This window comes from Pleurodeles waltl, chromosome 5 (genome assembly GCF_031143425.1).
Source record: "Pleurodeles waltl isolate 20211129_DDA chromosome 5, aPleWal1.hap1.20221129, whole genome shotgun sequence".
NCBI lineage: Eukaryota > Metazoa > Chordata > Amphibia > Caudata > Salamandridae > Pleurodeles > Pleurodeles waltl.
This window is the reverse complement of record NC_090444.1, coordinates 59,306,658-59,330,704: the sequence shown is the minus strand read 5'-3', so window position 1 is coordinate 59,330,704 and position 24,047 is coordinate 59,306,658. Positions and strand designations below refer to the sequence as shown.

The 24,047-nt window shown below is 48.5% G+C and overlaps 1 protein-coding gene across 6 annotated transcripts in view; it reads right to left on the bottom strand.

Moving 5' to 3' along the window:
• The window catches only part of ZNF512 (zinc finger protein 512), a 398,138-nt gene that overhangs the window by 255,217 nt on the left and 118,874 nt on the right, over window positions 1-24,047 (bottom strand). For 3 of the 6 annotated variants that reach the window (XM_069233556.1, XM_069233560.1, XM_069233561.1), the window contains exons 4-5: window positions 16,016-16,099; window positions 556-621 (exon numbers count right to left, since the gene is read on the bottom strand). The exons of 1 other annotated variant lie outside the window; for it this stretch is intronic. In XM_069233556.1, coding sequence (XP_069089657.1) covers window positions 556-621; window positions 16,016-16,099 — 150 coding nt within the window. The remainder of the gene's footprint in view (window positions 1-555; window positions 622-16,015; window positions 16,100-24,047) is intronic. 2 more of the 6 variants (XM_069233557.1, XM_069233558.1) reach the window with 2 other exon arrangements.

Below are 24,047 nucleotides of genomic sequence, written 5' to 3'. Positions count from 1 at the left end.
CTGATCTAGATAGCATGATCTACACAGGATCTGTGGTTCAAATAGCTCTGTGTTTGACAACACTTTATTTACTGGTTCTGTGACAAAGTTGTACTTCCAGGCAGCAGGCAAAAAGACAGAAATGTTGCGTTAAGAGGAGTTAAATCACACTTGTAGACTCCGTGTACCAAAGTATTGTGTCTGTCTGCCCAAGCCACATCTGATCTCATTTTAAAAGTGCATATCTAAAAGGTTAGACTATCACATCTGACTGCACATACACAACTGCAGGCTCACTTCCGCAGTTTTAAAACGGGATTAAGCTCAGTATTCAGATGAAGGGAAAGTTCTCAAGTTAGGCAACTGATGGCAAAGGTCATTCTGTTCATACATCTTTGGATATTGAGCATATGCACTGCTTCATAAGCACTGAAGCTGCAGAAGTCAACGCAAGGCCCAGGCTACTCTGACACCACATGGGTCTCACAGCTCCTCAACTGGAAACAACCCTAGTGAACTGCAAAACCAGAGCTGCACTCCCTTAATTTAGTGTGAAGAACTGGATTTACCTCCTACCTGCTGTGTATGATGGTGAGTTTTTCTGCGCAATGCGACCTTTGGGAGGAGAGCTCTGCTTCTTTTCTGGGAATAATAAGAGAATGGGTTAGAGTATTATAAAGTGGCAATTTTATGTTTTGGCTTTAATTATTCATTTCAATGTCCCAAGTCGTAAAATCAGATGTAGCTTAAAAAACTATTAAAAGTTGAAGAAATTGAATAAAATATGCAGTTTCTGAAGACAAATTTCACATAACAATTAAATCAAATCAAAATCAAATCATTAGCATTTATAAAGCGCGCTACTCACCCGTGCGGGTCTCAAGGCGCTAGGGACAAAGGGGGTGGTTATCGCTGCTCGAACAGCCAGGTCTTTAGGAGTCTCCGGAAAGCGGAGTGGTCCTGGGTGGTCCTGAGGCTGGTGGGGAGGGAGTTCCAGGTCTTGGCTGCCAGGAAGGAGAAAGATCTCCCACCCGCCGTGGAGCGTCGGATGCGAGGGACGGCGGCGAGTGCGAGGCCAGAGGAGCGGAGGGGGCGGGTGGGGACGTAGAAGTTGAGCCGTCTGTTGAGGTATTCCGGTCCCTTGTCGTGGAGGGCTTTGTGTGTGTGGGTGAGAAGTCGGAAGGTGATCCTTTTGCTGACTGGGAGCCAATGCAGGTGTCTCAGGTGTGCGGAGATGTGGCTGTTGCGGGGTACGTCGAGGATGAGGCGGGCTGAGGCGTTTTGAATGCGTTGCAGGCGATTTTGGAGTTTGGCGGTGGTCCCAGCGTAGAGGGTGTTGCCGTAGTCCAGGCGGCTCGTGACGAGGGCGTGGGTCACGGTTTTTCTGGTGTCGGCGGGGATCCAGCAGAAGATCTTGCGGAGCATGCGGAGGGTGAGGAAGCAGGCGGAGGACACGGCGTTGACTTGCTTGGTCATGGTGAGAAGGGGGTCCAAGATGAAGCCGAGGTTGCGGGCGTGGTCTGCGGGGGTCGGTGCGGTGCCGAGGGCCGTGGGCCACCAGGAGTCGTCCCAGGCGGACGGGGTGTTGCCGAGGATGAGGACTTCAGTTTTTTCAGAGTTCAGCTTTAGGCGGCTGAGCCTCATCCAATCTGCGACGTCCTTCATACCCTCTTGTAGGTTGGTCTTGGCGCTGGCGGGGTCCTTGGTGAGGGAGAGTATAAGTTGGGTGTCGTCGGCGTAGGAGGTGATGATGATGTCGTGCTTGCGTACGATGTTAGCGAGGGGGCTCATGTAGACATTGAAGAGTGTCGGGCTGAGTGATGAGCCTTGAGGTACGCTGTAAGGAAATGCCTCCTTGGCATGGTTGCCCCCTGACTTTTTGCCTTTGCTGATGCTATGTTTACAATTGAAAGTGTGCTGAGGCCTGCTAACCAGGCCCCAGCACCAGTGTTCTTTCCCTAACCTGTACTTTTGTATCCACAATTGGCACACCCTGGCATTCAGATAAGTCCCTTGTAACTGGTACTTCTAGTACCAAGGGCCCTGATGCCAAGGAAGGTCTCTAAGGGCTGCAGCATGTCTTATGCCACCCTGGAGACCTCTCACTCAGCACAGACACACTGCTTGCCAGCTTGTGTGTGCTAGTGAGGACAAAACGAGTAAGTCGACATGGCACTCCCCTCAGGGTGCCATGCCAGCCTCTCACTGCCTATGCAGTATAGGTAAGACACCCCTCTAGCAGGCCTTACAGCCCTAAGGCAGGGTGCACTATACCATAGGTGAGGGTACCAGTGCATGAGCATGGTACCCCTACAGTGTCTAAACAAAACCTTAGACATTGTAAGTGCAGGGTAGCCATAAGAGTATATGGTCTGGGAGTCTGTCAAACACGAACTCCACAGCACCATAATGGCTACACTGAAAACTGGGAAGTTTGGTATCAAACTTCTCAGCACAATAAATGCACACTGATGCCAGTGTACATTTTATTGTAAAATACACCACAGAGGGCACCTTAGAGGTGCCCCCTGAAACTTAACCAACTATCTGTGTAGGCTGACTGGTTCCAGCAGCCTGCCACACTAGAGACATGTTGCTGGCCCCATGGGGAGAGTGCCTTTGTCACTCTGAGGCCAGTAACAAAGCCTGCACTGGGTGGAGATGCTAACACCTCCCCCAGGCAGGAATTGTCACACCTGGCGGTGAGCCTCAAAGGCTCACCTCCTTTGTGCCAACCCAGCAGGACACTCCAGCTAGTGGAGTTGCCCGCCCCCTCCGGCCAGGCCCCACTTTTGGCGGCAAGGCCGGAGAAAATAATGAGAAAAACAAGGAGGAGTCACTGGCCAGTCAGGACAGCCCCTAAGGTGTCCTGAGCTGAGGTGACTCTAACTTTTAGAAATCCTCCATCTTGCAGATGGAGGATTCCCCCAATAGGGTTAGGATTGTGACCCCCTCCCCTTGGGAGGAGGCACAAAGAGGGTGTACCCACCCTCAGGGCTAGTAGCCATTGGCTACTAACCCCCCAGACCTAAACACGCCCTTAAATTTAGTATTTAAGGGCTACCCTGAACCCTAGAAAATTAGATTCCTGCAACTACAAGAAGAAGGACTGCCCAGCTGAAAACCCCTGCAGCGGAAGACCAGAAGACGACAACTGCCTTGGCTCCAGAAACTCACCGGCCTGTCTCCTGCCTTCCAAAGATCCTGCTCCAGCGACGCCTTCCAAAGGGACCAGCGACCTCGACATCCTCTGAGGACTGCCCCTGCTTCGAAAAGACAAGAAACTCCTGAGGACAGCGGACCTGCTCCAAGAAAAGCTGCAACTTTGTTTCCAGCAGCTTTAAAGAACCCTGCAAGCTCCCCGCAAGAAGCGTGAGACTTGCCACACTGCACCCGGCGACCCCGACTCGGCTGGTGGCGATCCAACACCTCAGGAGGGACCCCCGGACTACTCTGATACTGTGAGTACCAAAACCTGTCCCCCCTGAGCCCCCACAGCGCCGCCTGCAGAGGGAATCCCGAGGCTTCCCCTGACCGCGACTCTTTGAACCTAAAGTCCCGACGCCTGGGAGAGACCCTGCACCCGCAGCCCCCAGGACCTGAAGGACCGGACTTTCACTGGAGGAGTGACCCCCAGGAGTCCCTCTCCCTCGCCCAAGTGGAGGTTTCCCCGAGGAATCCCCCCCTTGCCTGCCTGCAGCGCTGAAGAGATCCCGAGATCTCTCATAGACTAACATTGAAAACCCGACGCTTGTTTCTACACTGCACCCGGCCGCCCCCGCGCTGCTGAGGGTGAAATCTCTGTGTGGACTTGTGTCCCCCCCGGTGCCCTACAAAACCCCCCTGGTCTGCCCTCCGAAGACGCGGGTACTTACCTGCAAGCAGACCGGAACCGGGGCACCCCCCTTCTCTCCATTCTAGCCTATGTGTTTTGGGCACCACTTTGAACTCTGCACCTGACCGGCCCTGAGCTGCTGGTGTGGTGACTTTGGGGTTGCTCTGAACCCCCAACGGTGGGCTACCTTGGACCAAGAACTAAGCCCTGTAAGTGTCTTACTTACCTGGTTAACCTAACAAATACTTACCTCCCCTAGGAACTGTGAAAATTGCACTAAGTGTCCACTTTTAAAACAGCTATTTGTCAATAACTTGAAAAGTATACATGCAATTTTGATGATTTGAAGTTCCTAAAGTACTTACCTGCAATACCTTTCGAATGAGATATTACATGTAGAATTTGAACCTGTGGTTCTTAGAATAAACTAAGAAAAGATATTTTTCTATATAAAAACCTATTGGCTGGATTTGTCTCTGAGTGTGTGTACCTCATTTATTGTCTATGTGTATGTACAACAAATGCTTAACACTACTCCTTGGATAAGCCTACTGCTCGACCACACTACCACAAAATAGAGCATTAGTATTATCTCTTTTTGCCACTATCTTACCTCTAAGGGGAACCCTTGGACTCTGTGCATGCTATTCCTTACTTTGAAATAGCACATACAGAGCCAACTTCCTACATTGGTGGATCAGCGGTGGGGTACAAGACTTTGCATTTGCTGGACTACTCAGCCAATACCTGATCACACGACAAATTCCAAAATTGTCATTAGAAATTGATTTTTGCAATTTGGAAAGTTTTCTAAATTCTTAAAAGACCTGCTAGGGCCTTGTGTTAGATCCTGTTTAGCATTTCTTTTAGAGTTTAAAAGTTTGTAAAAGTTTGAATTAGATTCTAGAACCAGTTTTAGATTCTTAAAAAGTATTCCAACTTTTAGAAGCAAAATGTCTAGCACAGATGTGACTGTGGTGGAACTCGACACCACACCTTACCTCCATCTTAAGATGAGGGAGCTAAGGTCACTCTGTAAAATAAAGAAAATAACAATGGGCCCCAAACCTACCAAAATACAGCTCCAGGAGCTTTTGGCAGAGTTTGAAAAGGCCAACCCCTCTGAGGGTGGCAACTCAGAGGAAGAGGATAGTGACTTGGAGGACAATTCCCCCCTACCAGTCCTATCTAGGGAGAACAGGGTCCCTCAAACCCTGACTCCTAAAATAATAGTCAGAGATGCTGGTTCCCTCACAGGAGAGACCAACACCTCTGAAATCACTGAGGATAGCCCCAGTGAAGAGGACATCCAGTTAGCCAGGATGGCCAAAAGATTGGCTTTGGAAAGACAGATCCTAGCCATAGAAAGGGAAAGACAAGAGATGGGCCTAGGACCCATCAATGGTGGCAGCAATATAAATAGGGTCAGAGATTCTCCTGACATGTTAAAAATCCCCAAAGGGATTGTGACAAAATTTGAAGATGGTGATGACATCACCAAGTGGTTCACAGCTTTTGAGAGGGCTTGTGTAACCAGAAAAGTGAACAGATCTCACTGGGGTGCTCTCCTTTGGGAAATGTTCACTGGAAAGTGTAGGGATAGACTCCTCACACTCTCTGGAAAAGATGCAGAATCTTATGACCTCATGAAGGGTACCCTGATTGAGGGCTTTGGATTCTCCACTGAGGAGTACAGGATTAGGTTCAGGGGGGCTCAAAAATCCTCGAGCCAGACCTGGGTTGACTTTGTTGACTACTCAGTGAAAACACTAGATGGTTGGATTCAAGGCAGTGGTGTAAGTAATTATGATGGGCTGTACAATTTATTTGTGAAAGAACACCTGTTAAGTAATTGTTTCAATGATAAACTGCATCAGCATCTGGTAGACCTAGGATCAATTTCTCCCCAAGAATTGGGAAAGAAGGCGGACCATTGGGTCAAGACAAGGGTGTCCAAGACTTCAACAGGGGGTGACCAAAAGAAAGGGGTCACAAAGACTCCCCAGCAGAAGGGTGATGAGACAACCAAAACTAAAAATAGTAAAGAGTCTTCTACAGGCCCCCAAAAACCTGCACAGGAGGGTGGGCCCAGAGCCTCTTCACAAAACAATGGGTACAAGGGTAAAAACTTTGATCCCAAAAAGGCCTGGTGTCATAGCTGTAAACAGCATGGACACCAAACTGGAGACAAGGCCTGTCCCAAGAAAGGTTCCACTCCAAACTCCCATCCAGGTAACACTGGTATGGCTAGTCTCCAAGTGGGATCAACAGTGTGCCCAGAGCAAATCAGGGTCCACACTGAAGCTACTCTAGTTTCTGAGGGTGGGGTGGATTTAGCCACACTAGCTGTCTGGCCGCCTAACATGCAAAAATACAGACAGCAACTCTTAATTAATGGGACTAGAATAGAGGGCCTGAGGGATACAGGTGCCAGTGTCACCATGGTGACAGAGAAACTGGTTTCCCCTGGCCAATACCTGACTGGAAAAACTTACACAGTCACCAACGCTGACAATCAGAGAAAAGTACATCCCATGGCAATGGTTACTTTAGAATGGGGAGGGGTCAATGGCCTGAAACAGGTGGTGGTCTCCTCAAATATCCCAGTGGACTGTCTGCTTGGAAATGACCTGGAGTCCTCAGCATGGGCTGAGGTAGAACTAAAAACCCATGCAGCAATGCTGGGTATCCCTGAACTGGTGTGTGTGAAAACAAGAGCACAGTGCAAGGCACAGGGTGAAAAAGTAGAGCTGGAGTCTGGAAAAATGGCCCAGCCTACCAAGAGAACAGGAAAGTCAGTTGGGAAACCAACTGCAACACAGCAAAAGAAAGGGAACCTCTCTTCTCAGGAAGAAGTTCTGCCCTCTGAGGGAACTGAGCCTTTGGAGCTTGAACCTTATCCGGTTGAGCTCTTAGGCCCAGGGGGACCCTCAAGGGAGGAGCTGTGTAAGGGACAAGAAACCTGTCCCTCTCTTGAAGGCCTTAGGCAGCAAGCTGCTGAAGAGTCCAAAGGCAAGAAAAATGGAACACATAGGGTCTATTGGGAAGATGGACTCCTGTACACTGAGGCCAGAGACCCCAAACCTGGTGCCACTAGGAGAGTGGTAGTGCCTCAGCTGTTCAGAGAGTTCATCCTAACATTGGCCCATGACATTCCCCTTGCTGGACATTTGGGACAAACCAAGACGTGGGAGAGGTTAGTCAACCACTTCTACTGGCCCAATATGTCCAACATGGTTAAGGAGTTTTGCCTCTCCTGCCCCACCTGTCAAGCCAGTGGTAAGACAGGTGGGCATCCAAAGGCCCCCCTCATTCCACTTCCAGTGGTGGGGGTTCCCTTTGAAAGAGTGGGTGTGGACATAGTAGGTCCACTAGAACCTCCCACAGCCTCAGGAAATATGTATATCCTGGTAGTAGTGGATCATGCTACCAGGTATCCTGAAGCTATTCCCCTTAGGTCGACTACTGCCCCTGCAGTAGCCAAGGCCCTCATTGGTATCTTTACCAGAGTGGGTTTCCCTAAGGAGGTGGTATCTGACAGAGGTGCCAACTTCATGTCAGCATACCTAAAACATATGTGGAATGAGTGTGGAGTGACTTATAAATTCACTACACCTTACCATCCACAAACTAATGGCTTAGTTGAGAGATTCAACAAGACATTAAAGGGCATGATCATGGGGCTCCCAGAAAAACTCAAAAGGAGATGGGATGTCCTCTTGCCATGTCTGCTTTTCGCTTACAGAGAGGTGCCACAGAAGGGAGTAGGATTCTCACCCTTTGAACTTCTGTTTGGTCATCCTGTAAGGGGACCACTTGCCCTTGTTAAAGAAGGCTGGGAGAGACCTCTCCATGAGCCTAAACAGGACATAGTGGACTATGTACTTGGCCTTCGCTCTAGAATGGCAGAGTACATGGAAAAGGCAACCAAAAACCTTGAGGCCAGCCAACAGCTCCAGAAGTTTTGGTATGACCAAAAGGCTGCATTGGTTGAGTTCCAACCAGGGCAGAAAGTCTGGGTTCTGGAGCCTGTGGCTCCCAGGGCACTCCAGGACAAATGGAGTGGCCCTTACCCAGTGCTAGAAAGGAAGAGTCAGGTCACCTACCTGGTGGACCTGGGCACAAGCAGGAGCCCCAAGAGGGTGATCCATGTGAACCGCCTTAAGCTCTTCCATGACAGGGCTGATGTTAATCTGTTGATGGTAACAGATGAGGATCAGGAGGCAGAGAGTGAACCTCTCCCTGATCTTCTGTCATCAGACCCAAAAGATGGCACAGTAGATGGAGTGATCTACTCAGACACCCTCTCTGGCCAACAGCAAGCTGATTGTAGGAGAGTCCTACAACAGTTTCCTGAACTCTTCTCCTTAACCCCTGGTCAGACCCACCTGTGTACCCATGATGTGGACACAGGAGACAGCATGCCTGTCAAGAACAAAATCTTTAGGCAGTCTGACCATGTTAAGGAAAGCATCAAGGTGGAAGTCCACAAGATGCTGGAATTGGGAGTAATTGAGCGCTCTGACAGCCCCTGGGCTAGCCCAGTGGTCTTAGTCCCCAAACCTCACACCAAAGATGGAAAGAAAGAGATGAGGTTTTGTGTGGACTACAGAGGGCTCAATTCTGTCACCAAGACAGATGCTCATCCAATTCCAAGAGCTGATGAGCTCATAGACAAATTAGGTGCTGCCAAATTTCTAAGTACCTTTGACTTGACAGCAGGGTACTGGCAAATAAAAATGGCACCTGGAGCAAAAGAAAAGACAGCATTCTCCACACCTGATGGGCATTATCAGTTTACTGTGATGCCCTTTGGTTTAAAGAATGCCCCTGCCACCTTCCAAAGGTTGGTGAATCAAGTCCTTGCTGGCTTGGAGTCCTTTAGCACAGCTTATCTTGATGATATTGCTGTCTTCAGCTCCACCTGGCAGGATCACCTGGTCCACCTGAGGAAGGTTTTGAAGGCTCTGCAATCTGCAGGCCTCTCTATCAAGGCATCCAAATGCCAGATAGGGCAGGGAACTGTGGTTTACTTGGGACACCTTGTAGGTGGAGGCCAAGTTCAGCCACTCCAACCCAAGATCCAGACTATTCTGGACTGGGTAGCTCCAAAAACCCAGACTCAAGTCAGGGCATTCCTTGGCTTGACTGGGTACTACAGGAGGTTTGTGAAGGGATATGGATCCATTGTGACAGCCCTCACTGAACTCACCTCCAAGAAAATGCCCAAGAAAGTAAACTGGACTGTGGAATGCCAACAGGCCTTTGACACCCTGAAACAGGCAATGTGCTCAGCACCAGTTCTCAAAGCTCCAGATTATTCTAAGCAGTTCATTGTGCAGACTGATGCCTCTGAACATGGGATAGGGGCAGTTTTGTCCCAAACAAATGATGATGGCCTTGACCAGCCTGTTGCTTTCATTAGCAGGAGGTTACTCCCCAGGGAGCAGCGTTGGAGTGCCATTGAGAGGGAGGCCTTTGCTGTGGTTTGGTCCCTGAAGAAGCTGAGACCATACCTCTTTGGGACTCACTTCCTAGTTCAAACTGACCACAGACCTCTCAAATGGCTGATGCAAATGAAAGGTGAAAATCCTAAACTGTTGAGGTGGTCCATCTCCCTACAGGGAATGGACTTTATAGTGGAACACAGACCTGGGACTGCCCATGCCAATGCAGATGGCCTTTCCAGGTTCTTCCACTTAGAAAATGAAGACTCTCTTGGGAAAGGTTAGTCTCATCCTCTTTCGTTTGGGGGGGGGGTTGTGTAAGGAAATGCCTCCTTGGCATGGTTGCCCCCTGACTTTTTGCCTTTGCTGATGCTATGTTTACAATTGAAAGTGTGCTGAGGCCTGCTAACCAGGCCCCAGCACCAGTGTTCTTTCCCTAACCTGTACTTTTGTATCCACAATTGGCACACCCTGGCATTCAGATAAGTCCCTTGTAACTGGTACTTCTAGTACCAAGGGCCCTGATGCCAAGGAAGGTCTCTAAGGGCTGCAGCATGTCTTATGCCACCCTGGAGACCTCTCACTCAGCACAGACACACTGCTTGCCAGCTTGTGTGTGCTAGTGAGGACAAAACGAGTAAGTCGACATGGCACTCCCCTCAGGGTGCCATGCCAGCCTCTCACTGCCTATGCAGTATAGGTAAGACACCCCTCTAGCAGGCCTTACAGCCCTAAGGCAGGGTGCACTATACCATAGGTGAGGGTACCAGTGCATGAGCATGGTACCCCTACAGTGTCTAAACAAAACCTTAGACATTGTAAGTGCAGGGTAGCCATAAGAGTATATGGTCTGGGAGTCTGTCAAACACGAACTCCACAGCACCATAATGGCTACACTGAAAACTGGGAAGTTTGGTATCAAACTTCTCAGCACAATAAATGCACACTGATGCCAGTGTACATTTTATTGTAAAATACACCACAGAGGGCACCTTAGAGGTGCCCCCTGAAACTTAACCAACTATCTGTGTAGGCTGACTGGTTCCAGCAGCCTGCCACACTAGAGACATGTTGCTGGCCCCATGGGGAGAGTGCCTTTGTCACTCTGAGGCCAGTAACAAAGCCTGCACTGGGTGGAGATGCTAACACCTCCCCCAGGCAGGAATTGTCACACCTGGCGGTGAGCCTCAAAGGCTCACCTCCTTTGTGCCAACCCAGCAGGACACTCCAGCTAGTGGAGTTGCCCGCCCCCTCCGGCCAGGCCCCACTTTTGGCGGCAAGGCCGGAGAAAATAATGAGAAAAACAAGGAGGAGTCACTGGCCAGTCAGGACAGCCCCTAAGGTGTCCTGAGCTGAGGTGACTCTAACTTTTAGAAATCCTCCATCTTGCAGATGGAGGATTCCCCCAATAGGGTTAGGATTGTGACCCCCTCCCCTTGGGAGGAGGCACAAAGAGGGTGTACCCACCCTCAGGGCTAGTAGCCATTGGCTACTAACCCCCCAGACCTAAACACGCCCTTAAATTTAGTATTTAAGGGCTACCCTGAACCCTAGAAAATTAGATTCCTGCAACTACAAGAAGAAGGACTGCCCAGCTGAAAACCCCTGCAGCGGAAGACCAGAAGACGACAACTGCCTTGGCTCCAGAAACTCACCGGCCTGTCTCCTGCCTTCCAAAGATCCTGCTCCAGCGACGCCTTCCAAAGGGACCAGCGACCTCGACATCCTCTGAGGACTGCCCCTGCTTCGAAAAGACAAGAAACTCCCGAGGACAGCGGACCTGCTCCAAGAAAAGCTGCAACTTTGTTTCCAGCAGCTTTAAAGAACCCTGCAAGCTCCCCGCAAGAAGCGTGAGACTTGCCACACTGCACCCGGCGACCCCGACTCGGCTGGTGGCGATCCAACACCTCAGGAGGGACCCCCGGACTACTCTGATACTGTGAGTACCAAAACCTGTCCCCCCTGAGCCCCCACAGCGCCGCCTGCAGAGGGAATCCCGAGGCTTCCCCTGACCGCGACTCTTTGAACCTAAAGTCCCGACGCCTGGGAGAGACCCTGCACCCGCAGCCCCCAGGACCTGAAGGACCGGACTTTCACTGGAGGAGTGACCCCCAGGAGTCCCTCTCCCTCGCCCAAGTGGAGGTTTCCCCGAGGAATCCCCCCCTTGCCTGCCTGCAGCGCTGAAGAGATCCCGAGATCTCTCATAGACTAACATTGAAAACCCGACGCTTGTTTCTACACTGCACCCGGCCGCCCCCGCGCTGCTGAGGGTGAAATCTCTGTGTGGACTTGTGTCCCCCCCGGTGCCCTACAAAACCCCCCTGGTCTGCCCTCCGAAGACGCGGGTACTTACCTGCAAGCAGACCGGAACCGGGGCACCCCCCTTCTCTCCATTCTAGCCTATGTGTTTTGGGCACCACTTTGAACTCTGCACCTGACCGGCCCTGAGCTGCTGGTGTGGTGACTTTGGGGTTGCTCTGAACCCCCAACGGTGGGCTACCTTGGACCAAGAACTAAGCCCTGTAAGTGTCTTACTTACCTGGTTAACCTAACAAATACTTACCTCCCCTAGGAACTGTGAAAATTGCACTAAGTGTCCACTTTTAAAACAGCTATTTGTCAATAACTTGAAAAGTATACATGCAATTTTGATGATTTGAAGTTCCTAAAGTACTTACCTGCAATACCTTTCGAATGAGATATTACATGTAGAATTTGAACCTGTGGTTCTTAGAATAAACTAAGAAAAGATATTTTTCTATATAAAAACCTATTGGCTGGATTTGTCTCTGAGTGTGTGTACCTCATTTATTGTCTATGTGTATGTACAACAAATGCTTAACACTACTCCTTGGATAAGCCTACTGCTCGACCACACTACCACAAAATAGAGCATTAGTATTATCTCTTTTTGCCACTATCTTACCTCTAAGGGGAACCCTTGGACTCTGTGCATGCTATTCCTTACTTTGAAATAGCACATACAGAGCCAACTTCCTACATACGCCGCAGATGATCTCAGTGGGTTCTGAGCGAAACGGAGGGAGGTAGACTCTTTGGGAGCGGTTTACGAGGAAGGAGGCGATCCAGTCCAGGGCCTGGTCTTGGATCCCGGTGGAGCGGAGGCGGGTGATTAGGGTGCGGTGACTGACGGTGTCAAAGGCAGCCGAGAGGTCGAGAAGAATGAGGGCGACTGTTTCACCGTTGTCCATCAGGGTTCTGATGTCGTCTGTGACTGAGATGAGGGCGGTTTCAGTGCTGTGGTTGGTTCGGAATCCGGTCTGTGAGGGGTCGAACAGGTTGTTGTCTTCCAGGAAGGTGGTCAGCTGTTTGTTGACGGTCTTCTCTATTACTTTGGCTGGGAAAGGCAGAAGGGAGATGGGGCGGAAGTTTTTCAGGTCGCTCGGGTCAGCCGTAGGTTTCTTTAGTAGGGTGTTGACTTCGGCGTGTTTCCAGCATTCGGGGAAGGTAGCAGAAGAAAAAGAAGAGTTGATGACGGTCTGGAGGTGCGGGGCGATGATGTTGTCGGCTTTGTTAAAGATGAAGTGCGGGCAGGGGTCCGAAGGGGCGCCGGAGTGGATAGAGTTCATGATGGATTTGGTTTCTTCCGTGCTGATGTGGGTCCAGTTGTTGAGGGTGATGGTCGGGGATGTGGGTTCGGTGGTGTTAGGTTGGGTCTGGTGTCCGAAGCTGTCGTGGAGGTCGCTGATCTTGCGATGGAAGAAAGTGGCGAGGGATTCGCATAGATCCTGTGAGGGCGTGACGGCGTTGGCGCTGGGGTTGGAGAACTCCTTGACGATGCTGAAGAGTTCTCTGCTGTTGTGGCTCTTTTTGTCCAGTCTGTCGGTGAAAAAAATTCCTTTTGGCAGTGCGGATCAGGTGGTGGTGTTTGCGGGTAGCGTTCTTGAGGGCGGTCATGTTGTCAGCGGTGCGGTCCTTGCGCCAGGCTTTCTCAAGTGCGCGACAAGTTTTCTTTGATTCTTTGAGGGTGTCAGAGAACCAGAGGGGTTTCTTGGTGTTGTTCTGTCGCTGCGAGCGTTTGAGGGGAGCAAGGTTGTCTGCGCAGTTGGAGATCCAGTTTGTGAGGTTGAGGGCTGCGATGTTGGGGTCGGTGGTGAGGGTGGGTTGGTTGGCGGCGAGTGCGGCGAAGAGTTGCTCTTCAGGGATCTTGTTCCACTGTCGGCGAGGGATGGGTTGAGTGCGGAGGTGGCGGGTCTCGCGTCGGAATGTGAAGTGGACATTTAGTGGCAATTAATGCTTTACTAAACTGGGATATGAGATTTCACGCTCTGTAGGTCACACAAGCCACGAACTTCTTTTTAAAAAACTGTTTAATAACAGGAGGCTCACAAATCTCAGAATGATTTATCCATTGTTGTTCTTCACTTGCCCTCGCTGAAAGAAGCACATGACTGTCCCCTCTTTCTCGAAGAGGAATCAAGCTATCCAACAAGAGACTGTTTTGAAAGCTCACAGGAATACAAAGTATACTCCTTTGCAATATAAAAATGTGTGACAACAATTGCAGCTCAGTATAAGCATTCAGCTGCTTGGGTAGGTAACTTCTGCTGACCATCAAGGGTGAACTAGAAAGAGAGCATAATCCTCATCAGAACACATTTCAAAAGAACAAGCAGCGAATAAACCCAAATTGACCAAGCACTCGAGAGAAAACTCGATTATAAACACAGACACACACACACACTACAATGTACAGACTGCCTTCAGCACTGGAAAATTAAGTCTTTTTTATTTTATTTTTTTAAATACTTAATTCTTACAATAAGGGTTTCCCTTTACTGACGACCCATGACCACCTAACCTGTTTGCTGTAGGTTCACCTGTAATTAATCCTTTAGCGAATAGGGTGTTAAACTCTTCTCTAGAGTCAGCTAGGGCACAAGCTCCTGGAAGCAACCCAAAAGTCTGCCCTTATTAAAGAAACCTTCAGCGGATCCTGGGGTACAGTCTAATTACAGACCAATAGCCCTGCTCCCAGCATTTTCCAAGATACTGGAGAAGAACCTAAACCATCAGATCAGCTCTCTAAATATTTGGAATCCAATAACTTGCTCCACTGCAGCCAGCACGCTGGATGTAGGGAGAAAGGCAGTGCTGATTATGTTAGACCTATTAGCAGCCTTTGACACAATCCTGAAGTGGCTTTCCTCCTTTCTGGAGGGACGCAGCCAACAGGTTTGGATTCCACCCATCTCCCCTGAGCCTTGTGAGCGGACACTGGGAGTGCCCTAGGGTTCTACTTCGAATCTTCCATTTTTTAGGTATATCTCACCCCTGTTGCTCACTCATCAGAATCCCTGGGTGCTAAAGTTATATCTTATGCTGGTGACACCCAGCTACTGTTCTCATGTGAGAAGTAGTAGTTTTTCAGTATTTACAGACAACTAGAAAACAAGCTGCCCTACAAGGCCTAAAACACAGGAATCAACTACCTTGCAAATATAACCATAGAAATGTGTCAGTGGCATTTCTTCTCTGTCATACCTTCCCCCCAGTTACATTATTTCTCGGTAAGGAGACAGCCTCCCATAACCTACAGGTACATTCTAGAACTATCGTTGGCATTTTTAGCATCGGTTGTCTATATCAGTAGGAGTCATTTTACTGAAGGGAAGGTCTCTCCACAGCTCAGAGCTGTAAATGCTTACATCATTAACCCATACACAAATAACCATTTAAATGGAGTGTAATTTAAAGAAATCTTCCATCTCTACTACAAACTCAGTAGAGTTCTGGCATCACACAGCACAAACCAACATCAAGGGACTCATCTCTTCCCTGGGATTTGCCATTCACATTCTAACTTCGCTTCAGTGCATCTTAAAATAGGGACCCAGTCATTAGGAAAACCACTGCTTATAAAGTAGGGTTTGGAAACATCTAACCACTGAAAAATCTTTCAAACCATTCAAGGGGACAACTTGGTGGGAGACAGCTTAGCAACACATTTCCATGCCAACAAATATGTACCAAGTGTACTGCGTGTATCAATGATGCATAACAATGCACCACTGACTGACGTATCGACTAAGGCCTTTCCCAGAATCAACACAAGAGAATTAAGTACTGGACAAGTAGTTTATGGTAACAGCCAATGTCATATGAATAAATTACTCAAAACTCCACAAGCAACCCATGTGATTACAGCAGCCCTTTAAATGCCACCTTGCATAAAGGCACGGAAGTTCTGCACATAAGGAGCAGCACACATACAAAAGAATCATTAAGAATCCTTCCTAAAATCATCAAAGCACCTTCAAAAACCTCTTACCATGGCAGGCACCTGTATCTTAAAAGAAGTGATGTAGAGTAAAAGGCTGGGATACCTCTCTACTATTATACACAGAGCAGAAAGAATCAGCAGAGCATTACATCTCTACAGGGCATGAATAGTACTTTCAATGACTATTAAAGAAGCAAATAAAACATTCCTGAAACAGTCTGTTAAATAAAGCCTCAGAACCCAGGGCAGATTACAATGGAAGGGCTACCCCAGAAGGCTTTTATGAAGTACATACATAAGCCATGCTTTTATAACTCTTTAGTCACCTATACTAGTGTGAACCTTGACATTGCATATACCACATCACAAAAGATTCAACAGTGTAAAACCACAGAAAGAGCAGTACCCAGCCACCCTGAGTGACATCCCCTTAGAAGTCATCCTCATCCTTTCCCGTCACTATGTAAAACATTTCTGTTTATCAGAGTAGTCTGGTAAGCAAAGGATAACCTGGAGGTTCCATGCCACCATCCGGAGTGTCATGTTGCTCGTCTTCTGCTTTGAGAAGCCGCCTCTTCTTCGTCGAGGTTCCCTCTATAAAATTAATAGGAATGCTCAAATCAGTATCTATGGAAAAAATAGGAAATCTGGTAGTAAAGGGAAATCCCTTCCCTTTGACTTGCATTCTAGTCCCAGATACATCTCATAAAGCAATTGTGAATGGGCACTAACTGTGCCCATTTATAAGCAGTGGCAAACGAGGTCAATAAAAAATCTTGCAACAAGGCAGGCAAGCAGTAAGCGGGCATTGAAATTAATCACATACAGTTTAAATATATTTCGGAGCATCCCAATACACATTAATTGTCAAACATATAAGGGAGTGAAATACAATGGACAACATATGCATTCTAAGGTAATGATGGCTTAATGAAATTTGACTTTGCAAAGTGCTCCAATATTTCTGTCACAACTCTTCCAGGGAGATGAAAAGCAGCCTAAAACAAGACAGTCAACAGTGGAAAGAATGTGCCCATAAACATCTCTTCACAAATATGGCAGATGCAGGCCTAAGATTCACTACGGCTTACAAATGAAGGGAACTAATAATTTCCTGTACTGTATGCACAGAATGGCAACACTACAGGCACACATGCACCACACAGGTAGATAATACAGGTACAGACAATCACAGGCAAGCAAACAAATACTCTGATAACATACATGCACACACAAAAAATATATATATATATATATATATATATATATATATATATATATATATATATATATATATATATATATATATATATATATCGCTGTAAGAGTATGTTGCTCGTCTCTCCTTGTAGCAGTGCCCTGAAAATGTGTCCATTGTTGCAATTAGCAACTAAAGGAGCATAAGCTGAACACACAGTCGACCCCGTCTTCATGTCCTGTGACAGAGTCAAATTCAGCGACATCACAGAACGCACCTGGTCCGAGCACACCATTGTCCACTTCACCATCCTCGACGCACAGCAAATTATCACCAAGCACCACAACCTCTTCCACTGCAGCTGGAGTAAGGTAACAGGAACACCGTGGACTCAGGCCCTCAGCACCACCCAACGCAAAGCCTCACCAGCCCTAGAACAGACCCGACCAGAACTTGTCCAACTGGATCACCAAATGCGCCAACGGAATCATCACACTGAAGCCAGCTAAGATGCAACAAGACAAGCCAACTGGCACACCACAGAGCTCAGATACACCAAGTGTAACTGCTACAAACACGAAAAACAATAGGGCTCTACCAAAAATCCCTCAGACAGAGCCGCCCACAAAGCCGCCCTTAGTAACTACCACCTGCTCATCAAAATAGTCAAGGAATACTCCCACCCAGCAGCCACAGAAAACACAATCCACCCTTCACAAGAACTCTGCGACTCCCTCTCGGACTATTTCCACAGCAAGATCACCATCTCTACAACAAATTCGACCCCCAGCCCACAGCTCTCGACCTCAAGAACCTCGGACAACCAACACACACCAGCCGTATGATCACTGAATTGTCCCAGCTCACCACTAAGACCACAATGACCATCATGTTGTCCATCCACTCAGGGGCACCTACCAACCCATGCCCCCATCATCTCTTCAATCTCTGAGCCAACTACACCAGCTTAGAACTCACCGGCATCCGCAACCCCTCCATCATCTCGGTATCCTTCACGGACAGTTGGACACATGCAGAAATCAGACCCCTACTAAAGAAACCCTCCCTCGATCCCAGTGTTGCAGGGTAACTTAAAAAAATAAAAAGAAAGACAAACTTCTGTTGGCAATGTAAAAACATCTCCTTACTGTTGCAACAGGAAGAGTGACAAGTCCACACCAGTAAAGAGCCAGTCACTATTTGGTGCGTCACAGGCAGCTTCTTTTATACAGAGTCAGACAATACTTCATTACAAAATGTCAATCAATCACTACATAGTTATACATAGCTATACATTAGTTGTAGAAAAACATAATGCGACTTAATCTAAATTACTACACATCCTTTATAGCAAGTCTAACAATGCTTAACAAACTAATCATGCTCCATGCATAAATACATACGTATTTGTATACGTGCTTTATCACGCTGCTCTGAAAACCCTTTATCAGATGTTGTGAACTCTTTTGCTAATTCAAGCTTCTGCTCCTATTCTTCAATCACCTTCAATCACATTTGTGTTTAACTAGAATAAGAGAATATGTGTCCGAGTGCCAAGACCATAAATTCCTAGATGCCTGCCACACAGGAGTTTTCCTTAAACAGCGATCATGCGTTCTACTTACAAGTGAACTCTTCACCTTTCTCTTTTTAACACAGGTGTGTGACCTGCAGTCTTCATTCACCATGTATAGATGTGTGTCACACTCTACTGTTGTCTACTGTTGCGCCATGTTTTCATAGTTCACATTTCCTAATACAACAGTGAACTAAAAAATTACCGACCAATCTCTCTGCTCTCCTAACCCGCCAAAGTACTTGAGAAGGCCAGCAACCAACAGTTCAGTGAACACCTGGAAGAAAACCGCCTGTTCAACTTCTCCCAATCAGGATTCAGCGCCAACCACAGCACAGGAACCACTCTGATGGCAGCCACAGATCACATTGAAACCCTCCTTGACCACAGCCTTGATCCTCCTCAACCTCTGCGGCATACCCTAAAGATCATCCCGCAGCCCTAAGCAGTTCAATACCTACATGATCCCCCCCCCCCCCCCCCACAGACACGGTCAGATCCCACTGTCTCAACATCATATCCTACGCACACGACACACTATTGCTCACTGAGGACCCCGACCACCAGAACAAACGTCCACGATGGCATGACCAACATAGCCAACTGGATGAGAGCCAATTGCCTTAAAATCAACTCCAACAAGACGGAAGTACAGATCTTCGGTACAAACACATCCATATGGGACAACAACTGGTTGTCAGCCGAACTCGGACCCACATTCACAGACCATGCATGCAACCTCAGCATCATCCTCAACAGCGAACTGACCATGAAACGGCAGATCAACTCAGCCCCCTCTTCGTGCTTCCACCCCCTTTGCATGTTCCACAGAATCTTCAGATGGATCCCAGTATGCAACAGGAAGACCGTCATCCAGGCCTTAGTCACAAGTTGCCTCAACTACGGCAACACACTCTACTCCAGTATCTCCATCCAACTCCTCAAGAGACCCCAGATCATACAGAACGCTGCAGCCAGACTCATCCTGGACCTCTCCAAAATGAACCACATCAATCCCCCACCTCAGAAACCTTCACTGGCTCCCCATCCAGAAGCAATGTCAGTTCAAGATACTAAGGCAGGCCTTCAAGGCCCTACACGATCAAGGGCCGGCTTACATCAACCACTGACTGAACTTCCCTCCAGGCACCAGCAGTCCTCCTCACTGGTCTTCACGTGCACACCCTACATCAGTCGCAGTGGTGGCCGTGCCTTTTTCTACATTGCAGTCAAGACCTGGAACAAGCTTCCCCTCCATCTTCGAACAGCACCCTCCCTTACAGATTTCAGAATAAAACTCAAGATCTGGCTTTTCGACAGATATCGCACCTCAGCAACCAGATACCCCCAGGGTCGACAAATACTGTTTGGTTGATTGATTAGGCTTAATCATTAAACACTCTGAGGCACAGAACATGGGCATGAAAGGAGATCCACAACAACTTACAAACATAACAAGTATCTTTATATATTTTTAGGCACAAGACATCAGGTAAGTACATTTTACAATTCTTTTTTTTTTTTTTTTTTTTTTAACAGGTTTGAAAAGTCAACAGTGTAATTTTCTGAAGCTGTAATGTTATCTGTAAGGAAATGCCTCCTTGGCATGGTTACCCCCTGACTTTTTGCCTTTGCTGATGCTATGTTTTGAATTGAAAGTGTGCTGAGGCCTGCTAACCAGGCCCCAGCACCAGTGTTCTTTCCCTAACCTGTACTTTTGTATACACAATTGGCACACCCTGGCATCCAGATAAGTCCCTTGTAAATGGTACCCCTGGTACCAAGGGCCCTTATGCCAGGGAAGGTCTCTAAGGGCTGCAGCATGTCTTATGCCACCCTAGAGACCCCTCACTCAGCACAGACACACTGCTTACCAGCTTGTGTGTGCTAGTGAGAACAAAATGAGTAAGTCGACATGGCACTCCCCTAAGGGTGCCATGCCAGCCTCTCACTGCCTATGCAGTATAGGTAAGACACCCCTCTAGCAGGCCTTACAGCCCTAAGGCAGGGTGCACTATACCATAGGTGAGGGCACCAGTGCATGAGCACTGTGCCCCTACAGTGTCTAAGCAAAACCTTAGACATTGTAAGTGCAGGGTAGCCATAAGAGTATATGGTCTGGGAGTCTGTCAAACACGAACTCCACAGCATCATAATGGCTACACTGAAAACTGGGAAGTTTGGTATCAAACTTCTCAGCACAATAAATGCACACTGATGCCAGTGTACATTTTATTGTAAAATACACCCCAGAGGGCACCTTAGAGGTGCCCCCTGAAACTTAACCCACTATCTGTGTAGGCTGACTGGTTCCAGCAGCCTGCCACACTAGAGACATGTTGCTGGCCCCATGGGGAGAGTGCCTTTGTCACTCTGAGGCCAGTAACAAAGCCTGCACTGGGTGGAGATGCTAACACCTCCCCCAGGCAGGAGCTGTAACACCTGGCGGTGAGCCTCAAAGGCTCACCCCTTTGTTACAGCACCGCAGGACACTCCAGCTAGTGGAGTTGCCCGCCCCCTCCGGCCACGGCCCCCACTTTTGGCGGCAAGGCCGGAGGAAACAAAGAAAACAACAAGGAGGAGTCACTGGCCAGTCAGGACAGCCCCTAAGGTGTCCTGAGCTGAAGTGACTAACTTTTAGAAATCCTCCATCTTGCAGATGGAGGATTCCCCCAATAGGATTAGGGATGTGACCCCCCTCCCCTTGGGAGGTGGCACAAAGAGGGTGTACTCGCCCTCAGGGCTAGTAGCCATTGGCTACTAACCCCCCAGACCTAAACACGCCCTTAAATTTAGTATTTAAGGGCTTCCCTGAACCTAAAGATTTAGATTCCTGCATGTAAGGAAATGCCTCCTTGGCATGGTTGCCCCCTGACTTTTTGCCTTTGCTGATGCTATGTTTACAATTGAAAGTGTGCTGAGGCCTGCTAACCAGGCCCCAACACCAGTGTTCTTTCCCTAACCTGTACTTTTGTATCCACAATTGGCAGACCCTGGCATCCAGATAAGTCCCTTATAACTGGTACTTCTAGTACCAAGGGCCCTGATGCCAAGGAAGGTCTCTAAGGGCTGCAGCATGTCTTATGCCACCCTGGAGACCTCTCACTCAGCACAGACACACTGCTTACCAGCTTGTGTGTGCTAGTGAGAACAAAATGAGTAAGTCGACATGGCACTCCCCTCAGGGTGCCATGCCAGCCTCTCACTGCCTATGCAGTATAGGTAAGACACCCCTCTAGCAGGCCTTACAGCCCTAAGGCAGGGTGCACTATACCATAGGTGAGGGTACCAGTGCATGAGCACTGTACCCCTACAGTGTCTAAGCAAAACCTTAGACATTGTAAGTGCAGGGTAGCCATAAGAGTATATGGTCTGGGAGTCTGTTTTACACGAACTCCACAGCACCATAATGGCTACACTGAAAACTGGGAAGTTTGGTATCAAACTTCTCAGCACAATAAATGCACACTGATGCCAGTGTACATTTTATTGCAAAATACACCCCAGAGGGCACCTTAGAGGTGCCCCCTGAAACTTAACCGACTATCTGTGTAGGCTGACTAGTTCCAGCAGCCTGCCACACTAGAGACATGTTGCTGGCCTCATGGGGAGAGTGCCTTTGTCACTCTGAGGCCAGTAACAAAGCCTGCACTGGGTGGAGATGCTAACACCTCCCCCAGGCAGGAGCTGTAACACCTGGCGGTGAGCCTCAAAGGCTCACCCCTTTGTCACAGCACCGCAGGACACTCCAGCTAGTGGAGTTGCCCGCCCCCTCCGGCCCCGGCCCCCACTTTTGGCGGCAAGGCCGGAGAAAATAATGAGAATAACAAGGAGGAGTCACTGGCCAGTCAGGACAGCCCCTAAGGTGTCCTGAGCTGAGGTGACTCTAACTTTTAGAAATCCTCCATCTTGCAGATGGAGGATTCCCCCAATAGGGTTAGGATTGTGACCCCCTCCCCTTGGGAGGTGGCACAAAGAGGGTGTACTCGCCCTCAGGGCTAGTAGCCATTGGCTACTAACCCCCCAGACCTAAACACGCCCTTAAATTTAGTATTTAAGGGCTACCCTGAACCCTAGAAAATTAGATTCCTGCAACAACAAGAAGAAGGACTGCCTAGCTGAAAACCCCTGCAGAGGAAGACCAGAAGACAACAACTGCCTTGGCTCCAGAAACTCACCGGCCTGTCTCCTGCCTTCCAAAGAACTCTGCTCCAGCGACGCCTTCCAAAGGGACCAGCGACCTCTGAATCCTCTGAGGACTGCCCTGCTTCGACGACGACAAGAAACTCCTGAGGACAGCGGACCTGCTCCAGAAAGACTGCAACTTTATCCAAAGGAGCAGCTTTAAAGACCCCTGCAATCTCCCCGCAAGAAGCGTGAGACTTGCAACACTGCACCCGACGACCCCGACTCGGCTGGTGGAGAACCAACACCTAAGGGAGGACCCCCGGACTACTCTACGACTGTGAGTACAAAAACCTGTCCCCCCTGAGCCCCCACAGCGCCGCCTGCAGAGGGAATCCCGAGGCTTCCCCTGACCGCGACTCTCTGAAACCCAAGTCCCGACGCCTGGAAAAGACCCTGCACCCGCAGCCCCCAGGACCTGAAGGACCGGACTTTCACTGCAGAAGTGACCCCCAGGAGTCCCTCTCCCTTGCCCAAGTGGAGGTTTCCCCGAGGAAGCCCCCCCTTGCCTGCCTGCAGCGCTGAAGAGATCCCTTGATCTCTCATTGACTTCCATTGCGAACCCGACGCTGGTTCTAACACTGCACCCGGCCGCCCCCGCGCCGCTGAGGGTGAAATTTCTGTGTGGGCTTGTGTCCCCCCCGGTGCCCTACAAAACCCCCCTGGTCTGCCCTCCGAAGACGCGGGTACTTACCTGCTGGCAGACTGGAACCGGGGCACCCCCTTCTCTCCATTGAAGCCTATGCGTTTTGGGCACCACTTTGAACTCTGCACCTGACCGGCCCTGAGCTGCTGGTGTGGTAACTTTGGGGTTGCTCTGAACCCCCAACGGTGGGCTACCTTGGACCAAGAACTGAACCCTGTAAGTGTCTTACTTACCTGGTAAAACTAACAAAAACTTACCTTCCCCCAGGAACTGTGAAAATTGCACTAAGTGTCCACTTTTGAAATAGCTATTTGTGAATAACTTGAAAAGTATACATGCAATTGAAATGATTCAAAGTTCCTAAGGTACTTACCTGCAATACCTTTCAAACAAGATATTACATGTTAAATTTGAACCTGTGGTTCTTAAAATAAACTAAGAAAAGATATTTTTCTACAACAAAAACTATTGGCTGGATTTGTCTCTGAGTGTGTGTACCTCATTTATTGTCTATGTGTATGTACAACAAATGCTTAACACTACTCCTTGGATAAGCCTACTGCTCGACCACACTACCACAAAATAGAGCATTAGTATTATCTCTTTTTACCACTATTTTACCTCTAAGGGGAACCCTTGGACTCTGTGCATGCTATTTCTTACTTTGAAATAGCACATACAGAGCCAACTTCCTACATTGGTGGATCAGCGGTGGGGTACAAGACTCTGCATTTGCTGGACTACTCAGCCAATACCTGATCACACGACAAATTCCAAAATTGTCATTAGAAATTGATTTTTGCAATTTGAAAAGTTTTCTAAATTCTTTAAAGTCCTGCTAGGGCCTTGTGTTAGTCCCTGTTAGCATTTCTTTTAGAGTTTAAAAGTTTGTTAAAAGTTTGAATTAGATTCTAGAACCAGTTTTAGATTCTTAAAA